Source organism: Phoenix dactylifera, unplaced genomic scaffold (genome assembly GCF_009389715.1).
Source record: "Phoenix dactylifera cultivar Barhee BC4 unplaced genomic scaffold, palm_55x_up_171113_PBpolish2nd_filt_p 000294F, whole genome shotgun sequence".
Taxonomy (NCBI): Eukaryota; Viridiplantae; Streptophyta; class Magnoliopsida; order Arecales; family Arecaceae; genus Phoenix; species Phoenix dactylifera.
The window spans coordinates 237,509-256,144 of record NW_024067773.1 but is presented as its reverse complement, the minus strand read 5'-3'; the positions used below and the strand labels follow the sequence as shown (position 1 = coordinate 256,144).

The 18,636-nt window shown below is 37.1% G+C and overlaps 1 protein-coding gene across 7 annotated transcripts; it reads right to left on the bottom strand.

The window, feature by feature from the left end:
• Positions 1-1,099: 1,099 nt before the first annotated feature.
• On the bottom strand, positions 1,100-16,458 carry LOC113461040 (protein LIFEGUARD 4-like). Of its 7 annotated transcripts, XR_005507877.1 has the most exons (3): positions 16,116-16,458; positions 13,081-13,235; positions 6,581-6,979 (listed from the first exon to the last, which is right to left on the bottom strand). XR_005507877.1 is itself a non-coding variant. In XM_039117984.1 (2 exons), the coding sequence occupies exons 1-2, from the start codon at positions 3,797-3,799 to the stop codon at positions 1,723-1,725; spliced, it is 267 nt and encodes an 88-aa protein (XP_038973912.1). In that variant the 5' UTR covers positions 3,800-5,162; the 3' UTR covers positions 1,100-1,722. The 7 variants fall into 7 exon arrangements, 1 of the variants encoding a protein (XP_038973912.1); XR_005507874.1 differs by lacking the exon at positions 6,581-6,979 and adding an exon at positions 1,100-1,733 and having other exon boundaries at positions 13,081-16,458; XR_005507876.1 differs by lacking the exons at positions 6,581-6,979; positions 13,081-13,235 and adding an exon at positions 1,100-1,733.
• Positions 16,459-18,636: the final 2,178 nt, after the last annotated feature.

Below are 18,636 nucleotides of genomic sequence, written 5' to 3'. Positions count from 1 at the left end.
TACGGTTTATTGTCTGAAGCCTTGATTAGAGTTTAGTCTCATATAATGGTGGCTTTCATTATTAATTAATTTGTTTCAAATAAATAGTATCATCATCCCCCTTTTTTGAACTGGTTTTATTCGTATGATATAGGAGATGTTGGGGCAAATAGATAGTTGAGTGAGATCCCTGACTTTTAGATTATAAATTAATGCTATGATTGACTATGAATAAGATCGTCTACATGACAAAAAAGTGAGAAAGAAAAAAGAGAAATAGGTTTAGCAAGAATTTATTAGGCCAAATATATATGTCGAAGAAGATTAAGATGCAAAGTTCAGGTAATAGGCCCACACCAAAGAAGAAGAAAATGAAATGTCTGGAATCATCAATTCTGTATCCGAAATAGACAACTAAAGGGACCAGCATGCAGGGTCGAGATAAAGAGATATTCATGTTTTATAATAAAGCTAGAATTTTCTTTGGTCCAAATTTAACTCTTTTATTTTAGAACTCCACGTGTGATCCGGATTTTATATTTTTTTATTATAACCCTGTCCCAACCCAAAAAAATTCAGATTGAGATCAATTCCGGATCACACACATGGAATGAAAAAAAGTACTTCAAACACATCCATAGTGACATTTCTCAGATTGATGTTGTGGATAGACTATCCAATAGTGACATTTCTCAAACACATCCATAAAGAAGCAATATAACAGCTAACAGTCACATGATAGGAAATACTTCAAACTTATCCATATCAATTGGCATGCCCCAGCCATCCATGACACTAGACGCCACTTCAACAGCCCAGAGCATGCATGGCAGTTGCTTATCATGGCATTGACCATAACCATTCAACTACTTGAAAAATTTACAATGTCACTTTTAATTTTGTTTGTTCCACATCGAACAACAATGAATGTTGCTCTCTATGCATCCCAAATGGACCAGCAAGAGAGGGGCCTACCTACAAAATCAACTTCCATCAACAACCAATACACTAGCGTCCAACACCAGTACACTTCGTATGCAAAACAAGGTTAAGAACCTCGTGCTCCAGGACTGAGCTAGACTAGATCTTGCATTTCAATACTTAGTAACCAACATCTACATATTTTCAATTCATACCATTAACTTGATCTCAGCGCCAAACACCAAACGCTAACGAGATTTCCTACTTGGTCAGCAAGGGGTTCAAGATACCAAGCCAAAGAAGACCCTCAATCACCAACCAACACGCTAGCATGCAAATTTAAAAGCCAAAAAATAAGCAATGCAAATTTAAAGCCAAAGAAGAAGCCCCTCTCACCTCACCCAGCCTCTGGGGAACTTTATTCTAGCAAAGCCTCAAGGTTTCAAATCCCAAAGGTCAGCTCAAAACACTTGCATTGCTCATCCTTGAATGGTTAGACTGGATGAGCTTGTCGATCGAACCATCTCCCAGCCTCCAAATTTGCATGTAGTTTGTGTGAATTATCAAAACTTTAGCTCAAAAAAATGTGTTTTCTATACACAAGTGAAATTTGTGATCCAATCCCAGGAGTTCGCATTGCAATATAATTTCATCATACAACAAGGGGTGGTCGTCATCATCTCTATGTGCTTTCATATGTGTGTCTGAGAGAGAGAGAGAGAGGATCCAAGAAATGACTGCATAAGGAGATGGGCGAGGCAGCGACCAATCCTGAATTAAACCAGTCAATGACAGAGCAGAGGTAGGCCTATTAGATCATGATTACACTTGTCCTGGAGTGAAAGAAAAACAGAGTTATGGATATAAATTCAGTTAGATCAGCCCATCAAATTACTTGTTAAATAACTTACATGCATAGCACAATCTGAGTAACATATCATCAGATAAGAATATTTCAACCACCAATCATTTTCTTTTTTCGATCAGTTAACATGCATCACAAAGTTCAAAGTTCAAAATTACAAAAGCTAACCTTTCTAAAATAGTTTCATATTTATAAAGTTTCATCATGCAAGAGCTCTTACAATTAATATGAAAGAGAGGATTTTGTCCATATCTATCATTTCTCTTATGTACTCATTTTCCTTCTTAACTCTCCTGCTTCTGCTGCATGCATTATAAATCCTAAAATCATCATCCCTTACCAAAAACTGAGGATTCTTTTGGACAAAACATCTAACAAGTGGAACTTAAAGTTGCCATTTTGTAAAACAATATAGGCTACAGGTTATACCCTTATACATATTCAAATTATCTCTAGTAGTTTTCCATGTTTTAACATTTTTTTAAAATCTTCCTCCTTTCCAAATTTAAAAAGCACTAAACCTTCCAATGTAGTAATAGTTGCCATTTTCAATAATAAAAAACAGATAAATACCCATAGGAGACAAAAATATCATGACATAATTTTATCACAAATTGATAAATTAGAAGAAACTTCAATGACATAATAAACATTATTTATAGATATACATATGTTTGTATGTATATATTAAATTAGTAAACCAAAGCCGCAAGTTCTTCGAAACTTATCAGCCACAAACTTCAACAAAATATAAGCTACGCAACAGCAATAACTGTTGGAGCAAATGAAAATCATGATAGGTAGCAAGAGATTCGTACAGTGGCAAAACTTAAAAATTCTCTGCATTGGTCCAAATCTGCCTTCTGAACTTAGATATAGATAGTGAAAAACAAATATTGATGCAGAATACAAAATCTAATAAGACCTAATGGAAATTTGGAACACAGATAATAGCAGATATTTGGAGTAAGCTACGCAACATGTATTGGAGTAATGGGCCCAATAATAGACCACCTCTCATACATTAATCTAGTGATATAACAATAGAAACTACATCAAAAAAACTGCATTAAACAAAGTTAATCACATAGACAGACTCCAGTTAGATGCAAACTGCAGATTTTTTTTTAGGTCATTGGCTAGAAAATACAAAGACAACTATCTTAAAAGATAACATAAATTAATCAGGTAGGCAGAGCAAACAACAGAACTATAACTCTACACAATACATTCAAATAAAAACTACTCTCCTCTCAACAACTTAGTTGTTACACTGGTATGAACAAAATGATAGGAAAAACAGCAGAACATATAAATGTCCTGTATTTAAACACATATTTTAAAACTCCAAGTCCAACTTAAACATGTATAAATAATATAAAGTGTATTAAAAAAAAAATAAATGTAATTTCACAGAAGAAAATCATTTATTGTAATAAGTGTATATCAGTAGGGTCAGAGGCGGCCCAATGTATTTGGGGGCCTAAGGCGAATTCACTAAGATAGACCTTTTAAATAATAATAATAATAATAAAAAAAATTTTAATAAGTATAAAGTACTTAAAAAATTTATTTAAAAATAATCCGTCGAGCTATTTTAGATACAAAATTATTAATCAAACTTTTGTACCCTAAAAAAAGCTTCGAAGTCATCAACCCAAGATAAGCTAGATATCCTCCTACAGGTTTACAACAGAAAGTTTCAAGAAAAATCTAACATAAAATTCTCCAAACTTCAAGAAATTAAGGAAAGAAGAAAAGGAAAAGAAGGGGAGTACCGATGAATGGGAGAATGATAAGAAAGATGTAGAAGCCGAGGCCGGTGCCGGAGGAGACAAAGAAGTGGGAGATGGGGCGAACAGAGACGACGGCGGCGGCGACTGCGACGGTGAGCAGCATCTGGAAGGTCAGGATGGCGTAGATCTTCCGGATGAACGCCCACCGGAGCTCCGGGCTCTCCAGCATCGTCGGGTACAACGCCTGGGGACCGGATTCCACGTCCCCGTCCTTCCAATATGGCGGGTGGTTCCACATCCCTCCCCTCCGACGATCACCGAACTCTCCACAACCCAAGAGAACCAGAGAAGAACGCAGCAAGAGCTAGGGTTTGCAATTGGAACTAGGATTTCTCTCTTCGTTCGTTCGTTGCGGAGGCTTAGGGTTAGGCATTGGGTTTTATTGTGGAGAGGGAGGGAATAGCCAGGCCTCGTCGTCGCCGCCTACTGCCTACAGATGTAAAAACTGTGGTGCAGCGGTGGGATGAGCACTGGGCAACGACGTAGCGGGGCCTTCTTCGAGCCGGGGGCCTTAGGCGACCGCCTCAGTCGCCTAAGGCTCGAGCCGGCACTGAGTAGGGTCCAGAAGATGATGAAAATTTAAGTGTGAAAGATCAACAAGAAATAACCTCTCAGGAATTGGAATTGTAAGTCCAAGAGCACAAAAGTATTTCCATATCACTGATCAATGCAAATGATAGATCAAAAGAAATGTAACAAAAGATTATATGAAAGAGACTAGATATGCATCCAACTGAAGTCTCTGCAAAAAAACCACTTAGTGAAACAACTCTGGAATTCTGTATCTGCAAGAATTCCAAAAACCATGCAAAAAAAAAAAATCAATATAAGCCAGAAAAATATAAAATCGTAGACTTTTAACTCTACCAATCTTAGAGGTTACCCTAGAAAGAAAAAGAAAGATCAAGCAGCATGTTAGCCAATTCTAATGAAATATGTTATAGCTTCCATCTATCCAATTCTTATTAAACGTGCCTTGTGATAACAAACTGAAACAAAAAAAACATCGATTTATGAGACAAGAAAATTAATTCTGCTGATTTGTTTCAGCTACATCTCAGAAAGCCCTATAAGAAATGACCAAATAAGTCTCGTAGGTTGTTTCTAAACCAAAAGCAAATATACTGATGCTTCTCGAGAGCCATCTCAAAGATTATATGAAAGAGACTAGATATGCATCCAACTGAAGTCTCTGCAAAAAAACCACTTAGTGAAACAACTCTGGAATTCTGTATCTGCAAGAATTCCAAAAACCATGCAAAAAAAAAAAAATCAATATAAGCCAGAAAAATATAAAATCGTAGACTTTTAACTCTACCAATCTTAGAGGTTACCCTAGAAAGAAAAAGAAAGATCAAGCAGCATGTTAGCCAATTCTAATGAAATATGTTATAGCTTCCATCTATCCAATTCTTATTAAACGTGCCTTGTGATAACAAACTGAAACAAAAAAAACATCGATTTATGAGACAAGAAAATTAATTCTGCTGATTTGTTTCAGCTACATCTCAGAAAGCCCTATAAGAAATGACCAAATAAGTCTCGTAGGTTGTTTCTAAACCAAAAGCAAATATACTGATGCTTCTCGAGAGCCATCTCAAAGTCCCCCCCCCCCCCCCCTTCACCCAAAAAAAAAAAATCACTTGTATTAAAAGGAAATAAAAGAGCAGATGCTCACATGATCATTAGCTTCACTTTATCTCAAGTCATCCTGCAACAAACAATTTAACCACAAGGAACCTATTTTAATTTAGAGGAAGCATGGCTATAACAAAGTTATGAAATCAAACCAGAAACAGTCCTTAGCCACATATACACACGCACACTAAAAAAAAAGAGAACCATTATATAACTCCCATCGACAACTAATATTCTCAAGGAAGTACCCAGCTGAAAGGTTATTTCTTCGCTGTGATTTTAATTAGGTAAGGAGTAAAAAACATCAACATTTGGAACCATCAACACCGTACAAAACCTGAAATGCCGAACACAATAGTCAAATTCACATGAATATTGTATAATATCATTAGCAAAAATAGCTATGCAGCAACTAAAATGTTTCAAAAACAACAAACTTCTAAGATGAACCATCAAGAAAGAGTAGGGAAAAAAACGTACCAAATGCTTAAATCCTTGTCCAGAAATTTGGCAAAAAATCATACCACCAATAATTCTCACAAGACACGTTTGTTTCTAAAAGCAAACCAGCAGGGATTCTTCCCCACTATATCTTGAAGATAGAAATCCACTGCAACCTTTGTCATATCTAATGAGACATGCATCACATTCTATTAAAAAAAAAGCATGAAACAAAAGACACCAATTCCATACAAAGGACTCCAACAATATACACAGGAACATATATATAAGAAGCTACTTGGAGAAAATCCCGCAAAAAACAGAGAGAGAGAGAGAGATTGGCATCATAAAGGAATCACCATGAGAGTACAAATTTAATTAACTCAACAACAATGACTGTAAGAAACCTGCATATACATGTACTCCACTAACAAGTGAAAGAACTTATGGATCCGAAGACTTCAATGTCGCAAACGACCAAACATTACCAAATTTATATGCATGCATACATAAATGCAATTTGTATAACCCAAGCATTTTACCCTATCAAACACTAAAAAAAATCTCTCAACACCATTAAATGCATCTTGTGGCACAGAATGACAATAGCCAACCTACCAGAAAAATTAGAACTAAAGGAAAACATATGTTTTCAAGACTAACACTTATAAGGTTATTTAAAAAAAACGACACATCACAAAATCATCATAGTGCAAAGTACTGCACTTCCATCTCATGCAAAAGAGATACCATCATATCTAAATATCATCCACCATAACCTTCTAGCAAGCATGTACATACATGCAGAAACTCTAGATTTATACATTGCCAAAGGATTCAACAGATAAATCATTAGAAGAGAGAAGATGAACAAAATTCAATTGGTGCACAAACGCCAAATAAGAAACTGCTTCTCAGAGAACCAGTTGCAACCACATTGTTGGGGGAAAAATCATTTCTATATTGCTAAACAACGTAAAATATAGATTCAAGTGATACTGAAGAAATAAGTTTGAAGCTTAAATTGTCACGCCCCAAACCCGCCACCTAGGTCGGCCACGTGATATGGCCGCACGCTCCTTAGGGCAGAGCCTTAGAGAATATGCTAGGCCTGAAAAACTTATTACAACCTCAATATCCGTGAACAAAAATGATCTTGTTTTATAACAAGTAAAAAATTTGTTCAAAACTACAAATTTCATTCATCCAACCAGTAACAAAGATGCTCTATCTATTCATCCCTTCCACCTGTGATCTCAACCATAGCCAAGTACTATGCAACCTGCAGCTCTGAAAAAAAGAGAGAGGGGTTCTGAGCTTTACAGCCCAGTAAGAATTTCTGCACATTCACACCAATATAGTAATATAGTTTGAAAATAGCAATAAGCGACACCAAAATAAAAATATAAATTATGAAACATCTTTTCAAACATTAATATAACTCAATTAAACCAACAAATATCCACATATACATACATCAAATATCCGGCTAAGCAAAAGGGATATATCATACAAATACCAACAAGTAAAACCTTTTACTCAGCATTGGTTTCATGTGTCTTATCATCCGTTTCTTATTATCTCAATTCCAAGTTTCATAGTAATTATCTTTCCAACTTTAGACTAACCAAGATCATGACCCAGTCCAAGACTGCTAAACAAAATTCCACATAAGGTTCAACTTGCCACTCTCATATTACAACCTACTCTAATTGAGAGGATTAAATTATCTCTGAAAGAGGGCTCAAAGTGACAGAAGTTCAGAGAAGCTGTAGAGTCAGGTGCCCAGTCGGAATTTCGGATACATGAGGATGGTTCTTTAAGGTTCGATAACACAGTGTGCGCGCCAAAGAGATCTATAATTGAAGAAAGAGATTCTTAATGAGGCTCATAACTCTCTACAGTGCACCCGAGAGGCACTAAGATGTATTGGGATCTAAGAAAAAAAATTGGTGGAAAAAAAAAGATATAGCTCAGTATGTTGCTCAGTATTTAGTGTGTCAGTAGGTGAAAGGTTGAGTATCAGTGACCCGCTAGACCACTACAATCTCTCTCATTCCCCAATAGAAGTGGGAGCACATCACCATAGATTTTGTACTGGCTTGCCTAAAATCCGTCGAGGTAATGATGCCATGTGAGTGATTATTGATTGGCTGACCAAGTCAGTACACTTTATACTGTTCAGGGTTGGTTTTTCTTTGGAGAAATTGGCATGCTTGTGTGTAGAACAAATTGTGCGGCTGCATGGGGTCTCAATAACCATTGTGTCAAATAAAGACAGTAGATTTGTGTCGCAATTTTGCAAGAGCCTTCGTAAAGCTCTTGGTACCAAATTGAACTTCAGTACAACTTTTCATCCGCAAATTGAACAGTTGGAGTGGACCATTCAGATCTTAGAACATATGCAAAGAACCTATGTCATAGACATAGGTGGTGCATGGGATACTCAGCTATCGTTAACTGAGTTTGCCTACAATAATAAGCAAGCATTCAAATGGCTCCTTTTAAGGTGTTGTATGGTAGAAAATGCCGATCTCCTATTTGTTGGATGATGTAGACGAGAAAAATTTTTTAGGTCCAAAGTTAGTGCAGTAAACTATAGATAAAGTACAAGCAATTAGAGAACAACTTCGCACAACTCAGAGTAGACAAAAGAGTTATGCGGATAATAAAAGGAAAGAGCTGGAATTTCAAGTTGGTGAATATGTTTTTTTCAAATTATCCTCCACTATGGGTGTAATGAGGTTTGGGGTTCGCGGTAAGTTGTTACCTAGATAAATTGGCCATTTGAGGTCTTGGACAGGGTTGGAGGGGTGGCATATCGATTGGCATTACCACCGATTTTATCAGGGGTGTGTAATGTATTCCGTATATTGATGCAGAGAAAATATATTCTAGACCCAAATCATGTAGTAGAGTATAAGCTGTTGGGTATTCATTAGGAAGTATTCGGTGCAGATTGTGGACATGAAGGATTAGGTATTATGACATTGAACCATTCTTTATGTGAAAATACAATAGAGCAATCATTCTGAAAGAGGCCCTTTGAGAGCTCGAGGAAGACATGAAAGTCAAGCACCCTCAACTTTTTGTAATCTCAGGTACATTAATTTTAAGGGCGAAATGTTGCCCTAGGTGACAAGCCAAGAGGGGGGTGAATTGAATTTTTTAAATTTTTAATCCCTTAATCAAAATGATAGATGAATGGGTAGTTTAGTTAATATTAATTAAGTGCGTGTAGTGAAATTAGAAAGACACACAATGCAAATACACAAGAAATATAGTGGTTCGGTGCTCTCCTAAGCACCTACGTCCACTTCCCAAATGTTCCCTTGAGAATTCACTATAATCCCGTGGATTACAGTTGTATTATTTTCCGAGCTCACAATCCAAAAACATTTACACTTTGGTTTTCCAGGATCACCAATAACCTATGTTGGTTTTGCGGGCTCACCAACAACCTACACCGTTGGTTTTACGGGCTCACCAACAAACGTTACAAGAAATTTAAAAGGAAAAAATATGTAGCTCCTAAATGAGCAAATATAACAAATATGCACTAAAAGAAGAGATGAGAAATAGTTATCGCTTTGAGGATGCTCTTCTCTTCTTTGCTCAGTTACTTCACTTCATAAGAGGTTGGTGGAGCCGTTGAATGCACTTTCAAATTACTTAACCACCTTCTTTTGGGACTTGAATGAAGCAACTTGATGAAGAACACTTGGGCTTGCTTTCTCTTGAATACTCTATTGATTTTTTGCAAAAGATGCATTCCTCTGATGAATAGTGTCTCTTAAATACTTTCCAACCTCTATTGGTCACTCCCCAACTGTTTGATTTGAAAAACTAGCCGTTTCTAGCCATTGGGAGCTCAAAAAGTACTTCAGCAAAACAAGCTGTTATGCTGTCAGCCGTGCTGGGGTCGACCCAAGCTTTTCTGGGGTCGGCTCAAGTTACTGTTCATCAACCTTAAGGTCAACTCAAACTTCTCTGGAGTCGACCCCTGCTACAGTGGGGTCGGCTCCTGCTACAATGGGGTCGGCCTTCTCAGGAACCACAGAACCCTTGTTTTTCTGACTTTTTCACTGGGGTCGACTCATGCTTTCTTGGGGTCGACCCAAGCTCCATTAGGGCCGGCCCTCTCAGAGATTTCAGAGACATGATTTTTGGACGCTCATCCTGGGGTCGGCTCATGTTCTCTTGGGGTCGGCTCCACTGGCGTCGACTCAAGTCTTCCTAGGGTCGGCTCCACCTAGGGTTGGCTCAAGGAAACTTGGGGTCGGCTCAAGGAAACTTGGGGTCAGCTCTCTCAGTAAATTTCAGAGAGTTGTTTTCTTTGAGGTTGCAAGTTGGGGTCGGCTTATGGTTCTTTGGGGTCGGCTCCTCTCCTGGGATCGGCTCAAGGATACTTGGAGTCGACCCCAGTTACTGTTCATTTGTGCCATTTTTACAAAGAAGTGCCAGAATGTCCCAAAGTGCGCCAGGGTCGACTCCACCTCTTCTGGGGTCGACTCTTACTCTGTGCCAAGTGTGTCACTTCATGCCAGTGCGTGCCATATGTATCAGGGTCGACTCCAAACCTCTTTGGGGTCGACTCGACTCATAATTTCCTGCATCCTAAGGTTAGACTAGTTCATAGAGTCAATAGAGCATATTTCAAATAATTTTGAGTGTATGGCACAATAGGGTTTCATACCCTTAACAATGAAAATTACAGTTTTGCCCTTAAGAGTATAATTGACTTGAAACTTTGCCGAATTAGATTTAAAAGCTCTCTATCATTTTCTACTACATATTTTATCTCATTGTTAATCATTGTGAGTCGTCTTGATCTCATTTTCTTAATGTATCATGAATGTATCGAGGGTGTGATATTCATTAGTGATGTATCAAGTTAAACTGCATTATTAATTTGATATTCACTCAATTGTTGTGTTAATCATCGAAATAATACTATCATCCTCAATCTTCTCCTTTTTGATGATTACAAAACATTGAGTATCCTTAAATTGGCATTTATATATGAATTGAGGTTTAAAGTTTAGAAAATGATTTCAAGGCTGAAAATTCAGAATTTTCTGAGTTATAGGATGTGCCAACCAAAAGCTCCCCCTTTCTAATCCAAATCTATGCCAAATGAAATTTAGTTTTGCTCCCCCTTACTCTTGTGTTTTATTTAAGATAAGACTTCAAGAATTTGTACCAATGTAAGAGTTTCAAGTTATGTATCGAAGCAAGTGTCGTATGTGCCATTAATTTAGAATCTTTGATTAAACTTCAAATTTCTTATTTAGAGCTTCTAGAGTGCAGATTTTTTTTTTGTTATATATATTTCTCCCCCTCAATAAATATTTTCTTCCAATTTGGCTTTGGTTAAGGATGCATATATTCCAATTTCTCTTACTTCTCCCCTATATTGCAATTTCTCTCTTCTCTTACTTCTCCCCCTTTTTGTCATCATCAAAAGAATATGTAATACATGGGTGAAAAGTATTTTAAAGACAAAGATCATAAACCATAATAAAACATTGCATTTCATAAGAGTCAAAAATTACAATGTTCTAATAAGCCAAATAAGATAACATCGTTCTCAAACAATAGAAAGCAAGATACATAGATAACCAGTGTGTCTCTAGGCACTAATCTAGATGAGTCCCTGCAGTGCTATCAGTAGGCCTAGAGGCATCCAAGGGCTGGGATCTGGCTCTAGATCTCCTAGTATAGGTGGCGAGAGGAGGTCTGGGCTGATATGACTGTAAGGGTCTGTAAGCCCTGTGAGCTGGCTGGCTCTGTGCCGATATCTCTGACTCAGCTGCTCGAGCTCCCGGAGGACCATGAAACTCTCTCTCTCTCTAAAGCTGTCATCCGGTCCGTGAGACCTGTTATCTGAGCAGATAATCCTCTGATCTCAGCTGTCATACTGTCCATCCTACTCATCATGCTATCGGAGAGGGTCCTGCCTTTGCATGTGCCGAAGGGTGGTCAACCGGTACCTCAGGCTCAGGAATGGAGTCTCCAGGCTCTGGTGCATGTGCATCAAGGTGAGTACCATACCATACCACGGTTTCTAAATGGGGTGTGGATTGTGTGAGTTTGTTAGGAGTTAGAAGCAAGAATCCTTGTACATGATCACCAATATATATATATATGTGTGTGTGTGTGTGTGTGTGTGTGTGTGTTTATTGATTTGTACTACTTAACTTATCATATTCGCGAACATGCATGAATTGAAATTAGGAAAAGACATCAAAACTACATGAACAATAGAAACATGCATACCAGAAGCAACTTGGAGCAAAATGTATAGCTTTTTAGAAAAGCAAATTAATCAAGAGAACACCCAAAAAAGCACAAACTCAATAATTCAATGAGAAGAGCCTGAATGGAAGAATTCTGCATATATTTGTACTAATACTGACAAAAGCTCACAGCAAGAACAAACTTGGTAACTGCAAAACAACATTTTATCAACAATAAAAGTTGCACCCCTGGAGAGAAAGAGAACCATACAAGTGAATAGAAACTTAAAAGCCGCCAAATTTTAGCAGACAATAATGACACACATGCTTTAAACATTAAAAAACAAAAGAAATTGCATCTCATGGATGAAGGTACAGGTGAATGGTTATCTTTTAGAACTACAATTCATCTAACTTCCAAAAAAAATGTCCACGACTGTGAGGGAAGCAAAAAGGTATCGCTATGCCCCATAATCTCTGCATGGAGATTAACTATATTCGAGAATTTCAACACTCTTTGCCATCCAAAAGAACATCAGAAATCGTAGACTAAATATACCACAACACCCAAACTGCCTGCAAAGCAAAAGTAGGCCATTATCTACAATCTCTAGAGATCATAAAGATATGTAGAAACCCTGGATCCATCTTGAATTGAAATAGGCAAAAAGAAGCCCTGTTCAAAGATTCTTCCATTAGGTCAGCCACTAGAGAAGGCAATCAAAATTCAAGCAGCGGTGAAAGCATAAATTGGAAACCCCCCTTCCAAGAACATCAGTTATATGCAGAGTGAAAAAACATTTACAAGTTACCAAACATAAACGAATAATAAAATCATAGGAAAAATAACTTTGATCAAAACAAACCATAAAAACAAATAGTGGCTAAGTCTTCTAATCAGAAACCAACAACATCATATAGTACATATTTTCAAAATAAAAAAAAATCCTGCAATATGTAGCAAAAAAACTATTATATCGAGAAGAACAAGATCACTGATAGTCTCTATTCATTCCAAAGATAGCTGCAAGAGGAGATCAAATTCAACGTACCAATTCAAACAAAAGAAGGAACAAATCATTTACGAGATTGAATTGCAGTTTTTCTTCTTTGTTAGCCATCTTAGAAATCCCTACAATGAAGTTCAAAAAACCAAATGGCATATAACCAACTCCAACAAAATCAGCAAGATGATTCTTACAAGATCATAGCATCAGTTTCTCTTTGTCCACCTCAGAAGTCACTTGGGGGATAAATCAAGAGCATCTGCCATAGTCAGCCGATTCGTATAAAATGAACTTGATGATTCATACAAGGGCACGATTCAATTTATAGTGTGTACAAGTTGCTGCAAACCTGATACAATGTCCATGGTTATCAATGCATAAGATCATTACAACCATGCTCTATGATACCCAGACCATAAAAACTTTGGAAGAAACTCCAATGGCCATCAAGAATTGAAATAAGCAAAAATTCTATTAAAACATTAGTAAAAAAGATCAACCATTAAACTAGATGAGACAACCAAAATTTAAAGAAGTGCAAAAATGTCAAAAGAAAGAAGAAAAAAACCAAAGAACATCAAATTCATCAAGTAAACAAGTATTTTATTTTAAATGACTGAACATAAAAATAATAAACTTATATTGTTGTAATGAAAATTACTTCAATCATTGACAGAAAGCCTGTGACAGAATGGATCAACAAATACTGGAAAGTCCAAAAACCATAACATTCAGTGAAACAGCACAAATCTTCAATTATTAAAAATCCTTGCATAGCTCTGACACCACGTGACATAATCAATCAAGAACAAGATAGGAAAAGTTTCCAACCATTTCGGGAAACCCTTGAAGAGAATGTTGAATGCATGTAACAACAACAAAAAAGAAAAAAGAGGACATTTCTTGCATTACTAAGTTACGATCTTTTGGTCCATCTAAGCCACCTTAAAAAACATCTGCATAGCTATCATCTTTTCTTATTCAACATATAATATGGTGAATGCATGTCAATTCACCATGTCCTTCTGAAAAGGCCCAAAACAATTAAAAATTTAGGCGATCCAAACTAGTATATATAGCTATCATCTTTTCTTACTCAACATAGAAGTCCCCGCAAGAAAGTATCATTTTCTCAACAAAACCTACTCAAGTGAAATCAACTAATCACCTCTAAAAGTTAAACATTTTGGCTTCTCTTATTCGTCTCAAGAAACAAAGAGTTAACAATAAAAGAGACAAAGAAGATGACAGAAGAAAGATATCTGTATTAGAATTAGAATTCAGGAAGAGAGAGAGAGAGAGAGCTAAGAGCATGGGGGGAGAATTATCCTCTGAACGCCCCAACTAAGGTGCAAAATTTCCCACAATGTCCACAGACACATCAATAATTTGGCATTAGAACATATATAGAAGATAAAGGAAAAGAAAAATGTTAAGGCACAAAGAAATGGTGGTCAAGAGATGCAGAGAAGAGAGAAATTTAAGGTCCAATTAAAACTGCACAAGAAGACAAGAGAGGGAGAGGGAGGGACAAAGGGGGTAAGTGATTTTTTTTATTTTTTTATTTTTGGGTGTGGGTGGGGGAGGAAAAGGCTCAAAAAATATATCATAATTAGCACCTTACAAAAGTTATATGCATTACATGAGCTGAGGAACGTGTGCTTTGATTATAAGATTTGAGCCTTAGTCAATAATTGGTTCTTAATCAGTCATCTGAATCACATGTGCTGAGTTCAAGGTTAACAAAGTAACCTATCGGAATTAGTTCTTTCATGACATTCCCTTAATAAAAGGTAATGGATTTTTTGATAAAACATTAGACAGGTTAAAGCCTCCATTTTTTAAAATAATATAGGTTTCATTTATAACCATAAACATCAAGCCCCATCCAAATAATTTGGTTCAGCTAATAGGTTATAATTTATACCTTTAAACATATTTCCAATGCATATTCTATTCTTTTATAGTTTTTTCAAAAACATCTAATAAATTCCTTCTTTCATACACAGTGCAGTAACTTGCCTATGGAGAAGTAGATGATAGCTAGCATTTACAATAATTTAAAGCCACCCAAAAAAACACAACACAATTTTATCACCAATTTAAATATACTAAAAAGCAATTGATTAACATAAATTAATTTACTAAAGTTAAGATCTTGGAAGTTCCCACAACCACATGGTTCATAGAAAAACCGAGAGAAAATAAAAGCCACATTAGATCTTTCAGTGTTCATAAATAAAACTGTCACAGCTTCAAGAGTGATGCAGAAGATTCTAAAAATTAGAAAATAAAAAAGAAAAGCAATGCAGCAGAAGATCCCGACACATATCAAATCTTCAAAAATTCTTAATGTTGGACAGTTGTAAAGAGATATCACCATAACACACCAACACCAAACTAGAAATCAAGAACAATATGAAAATTTCAAGAAAACAAGAAGAATGGGGGAATTAGCTTATAATGCCAAATCCAAACTACCAGTCAAGAACCATCTCAAGGTTTGAAAGAAATACAAGAACGAAGGAATGGCAAAGATACCTATACCAGCAAACCTTCAAAGTTCTTTACTGAAGTCCTTGTTTGCGTCATGCAGTATGAAATACATAGCAAAACACAAGGATTGAAACAGAAATGAAAAATCTGACAAGATCTCGTTAAACATATATTGATCATATGAGCTACCTAAAGGGCAAGGAGCAAGAAATATGATAGAAACCACATCCAACATCCGCAAAGTTACTTGCAAGGGTAGACCTCATTAAATCTGAACTAAAGAAACTTGTTTTAGCCACCAATATATCATTCAGAATTAAAACATCATAAAAGACTGCACAGATACATTATCCAAAAGAATAAACAACAGAAATCACATTAAATAGCTGCACATAACACAACAGGGAGATCACCATATAACATCAAAACCTAAAAAGAATCACCACTAGAATCCAAGAAAATGAAAGAAATTAGGAACAGGTAACCTACCATAAAATACCCAGCCAAAATAGAAACCAAGAACCATCTCTAGAATCCAAAAAACTATCACCAATATATCACCCAAACCCATATTAGAAATCAAGAACCATCACAAGAACTCAGAGAATAATCAAGAAAACATGATATTTGAGAAAAGTACCATATAACTGCAAGACCAAACTAGAAATCAAGAACCATCACGGGATTTCGACGCAGAGGCAAGAAAATAGGGAAGTGGGGACGGATCGCTCACTTTGTCTCCGATGAGGGCAGCTTCTGCACCTCCTCCTCCTCCTCTTCCTCCTCGTTCTCGTCCTCAGCGGTGCTGATCTAGGGAAGTAAAGAAGAAGAAGAATGCCGACGCCACGCTCGTCGCGACGCAAGAACAGAAGATTTGGGTAATTCGAAAACGCGGAGGAAAAACAGGTTAGGTAACGGAAGAGCGGGGAGGAGGTCCATATAAGGATTAAAGTCGACAGCTGTACCGTTTCCGGATTAAAAAATAATAAAAGTTTTTCTTTCTCGGCTGAATCTTAGCTAATTATAAGTTTCTTAAAATAAACTCGGCAGAAAATTACTCCACTTCCCGACTTAATTTGAAGTGGAGTGCGTTAAGGAATTAGTTTTCCCGAGTTCCCGTCCAGCTTTATAAAGTCGGCAACCGAACCCGACAAACTAAGAAGGACATGTTCTCTTCAATACAGGACCCGCTCCAGCTAAGCCAATAAACACAAAGTAACTCATGATTAGGAGAAATTATACCCTACACCTCATAAATCATGCATGCCACCGGTCACTGAGATGCATTACTACGTGTTCCATTCATCATGCGCTCATCTCGATGATTAGTCTATAGGAATGCACCTCGCTAATTGAGGATGTGCAAGGCCATATTGCACGTAGTGTAGAATATAATCTTTGCATGATTAGACAGTTTGACCATACTAAGAAGAGGAGTGGTGAGACGAGCAGAGCAAAATGCATATCAAAATATCTTGGATAAATCATGTTTCAATGGAAAACCACAATTGTGGCAGCCAAGGATGTTTGACGAAACATAATTAGCTCCTGACAAATTGCCATCCATACTTCAACATTTAGCTGCTTCATAAAAAGTGAGGTTCAATTTCTGCAAGGTGCTTGCAATCTTAGCCAAAAGCTTCACAAACTCAAGCTCACACTCACCTTCATCCCCACTAAAGCCATGGACATCAAAGTCCTCGAGAAGACGAGCTCAATTCACCATCCAAATTCTGCGGCCTTCAGTTTTCTCCGAACCCAACCATTCTCTGATTGGAATTGACTTTCTAAACAAAGAGTGAATAAGTAATCTTTCAGGCTACAAGTACGTAAGATGGTATAACCAAAATGCTGAATGTGTAGCAATCACCTCAGATGCATCGATCCCAATAATTCTGAGATTAGGATATTTTTGCAATAAGGTTTAATGACTTCAATGATCTGACCGTGTTGCAAAACCCACATTCTCTTGATTACATTATGAAAGTGGTAAGCATTTTTTTAACATTTCGCACTTCAGATAGGAACTACAGTGCATAACAGAGTCATAAGGCAAAATCACTACTTCCTAAGTCAGATAAAATTACAAAACTTCCTCATAGGGTTTCTGCTACAAAACTAAAAGCAAAAGCTGATTATTGAAGACAGGCATGTGATAGCAAAGAAGATGTTGGCAATCCTTGGATCTCTTCATGTTGAATAGTCATATCATTGCTTCAATCTGCTCGCATTGTCGCCTGATTCTCAGTCTTCCTTGATGGAACTACAGTAACTTCTTCTGCTGAAAATATGCTACTAGACAGAAATTTCACAAAACCTCTGCGCCAAAGTTACTGATCTAAACCACCCCAAGGTGACATAGACGAGCTGAATCTGGTATAGTGGATATGGAACCTGCTTCCGTGCATAATTTCTCTGGCCCTGCCCAAAAGTGAATGGCATGAATCAAAATCTGTTTGAAATTACCAAGGAAGCATGGATTCTCACAGTCCTTTTGTTACCTCACTCGATCGATCACCAGAGATTCCAGATTGCCTGAGCACTTAAGCAGGCTAGTTATTGCAGCAACGCCATCTTTGTCAAGTGAAGTGCTTGCTTTCAGATGCTTGAGGTTGTGAAATGAGGGAAGACTCTGTGAGCAATCTTTCCTTTGCAGGGGATACTTGAAGAAGAATAAGATGGAAGTATAAGAATCACAAAATGCTGGTGGAAAAATGAAACACGCAACTGAAGTCTATTGTCGTTCAGTTTGCATCAAAAAAGAACTAGTTTCCAATTGACGTAGAGGAATAAGAAGGAGAATTTTAGCGCACAACTGGCATAACATGTTGGAGGATTCAAAGGGGACGCATACATTGAAGGCACCATACAAGAATTCTAGAGACTCAACATTATATATGAAGTCCGGTAAGCAAGTTGCCGCTCTTCTATAATGATTCATATCCCCAGTATCCTCATTCAATGAATCAAAAAAGAGGCAGATAGAAGCATGCATCAAAGAAGACAACTTCATTAGAGTAAATTCTTGGAATACCATGTCCGGTAGGCAAATGATGCTAGTCCTCGAGCAGAAATCTGACCACAGCCCAGCATCCTCAGGCACATATAGTTCTAATCTCTTGAACAAATATCTAAACTGGTGAAACAAGAATCTTAGTTCTGATCTCTTCTTAAGTTCAAGCCATCGAACATTATACTTCACCACAAGAAGTAATAATCTCTCAGCTTGCTCCAAATCTTTCCCCTCTACCAAC

Bases quoted from the DNA above. Each gene is read 5' to 3' on its own strand.
- LOC113461040 (XM_039117984.1), bottom strand. From the start codon at position 3,799: ATGTGGAACCACCCGCCATATTGGAAGGACGGGGACGTGGAATCCGGT.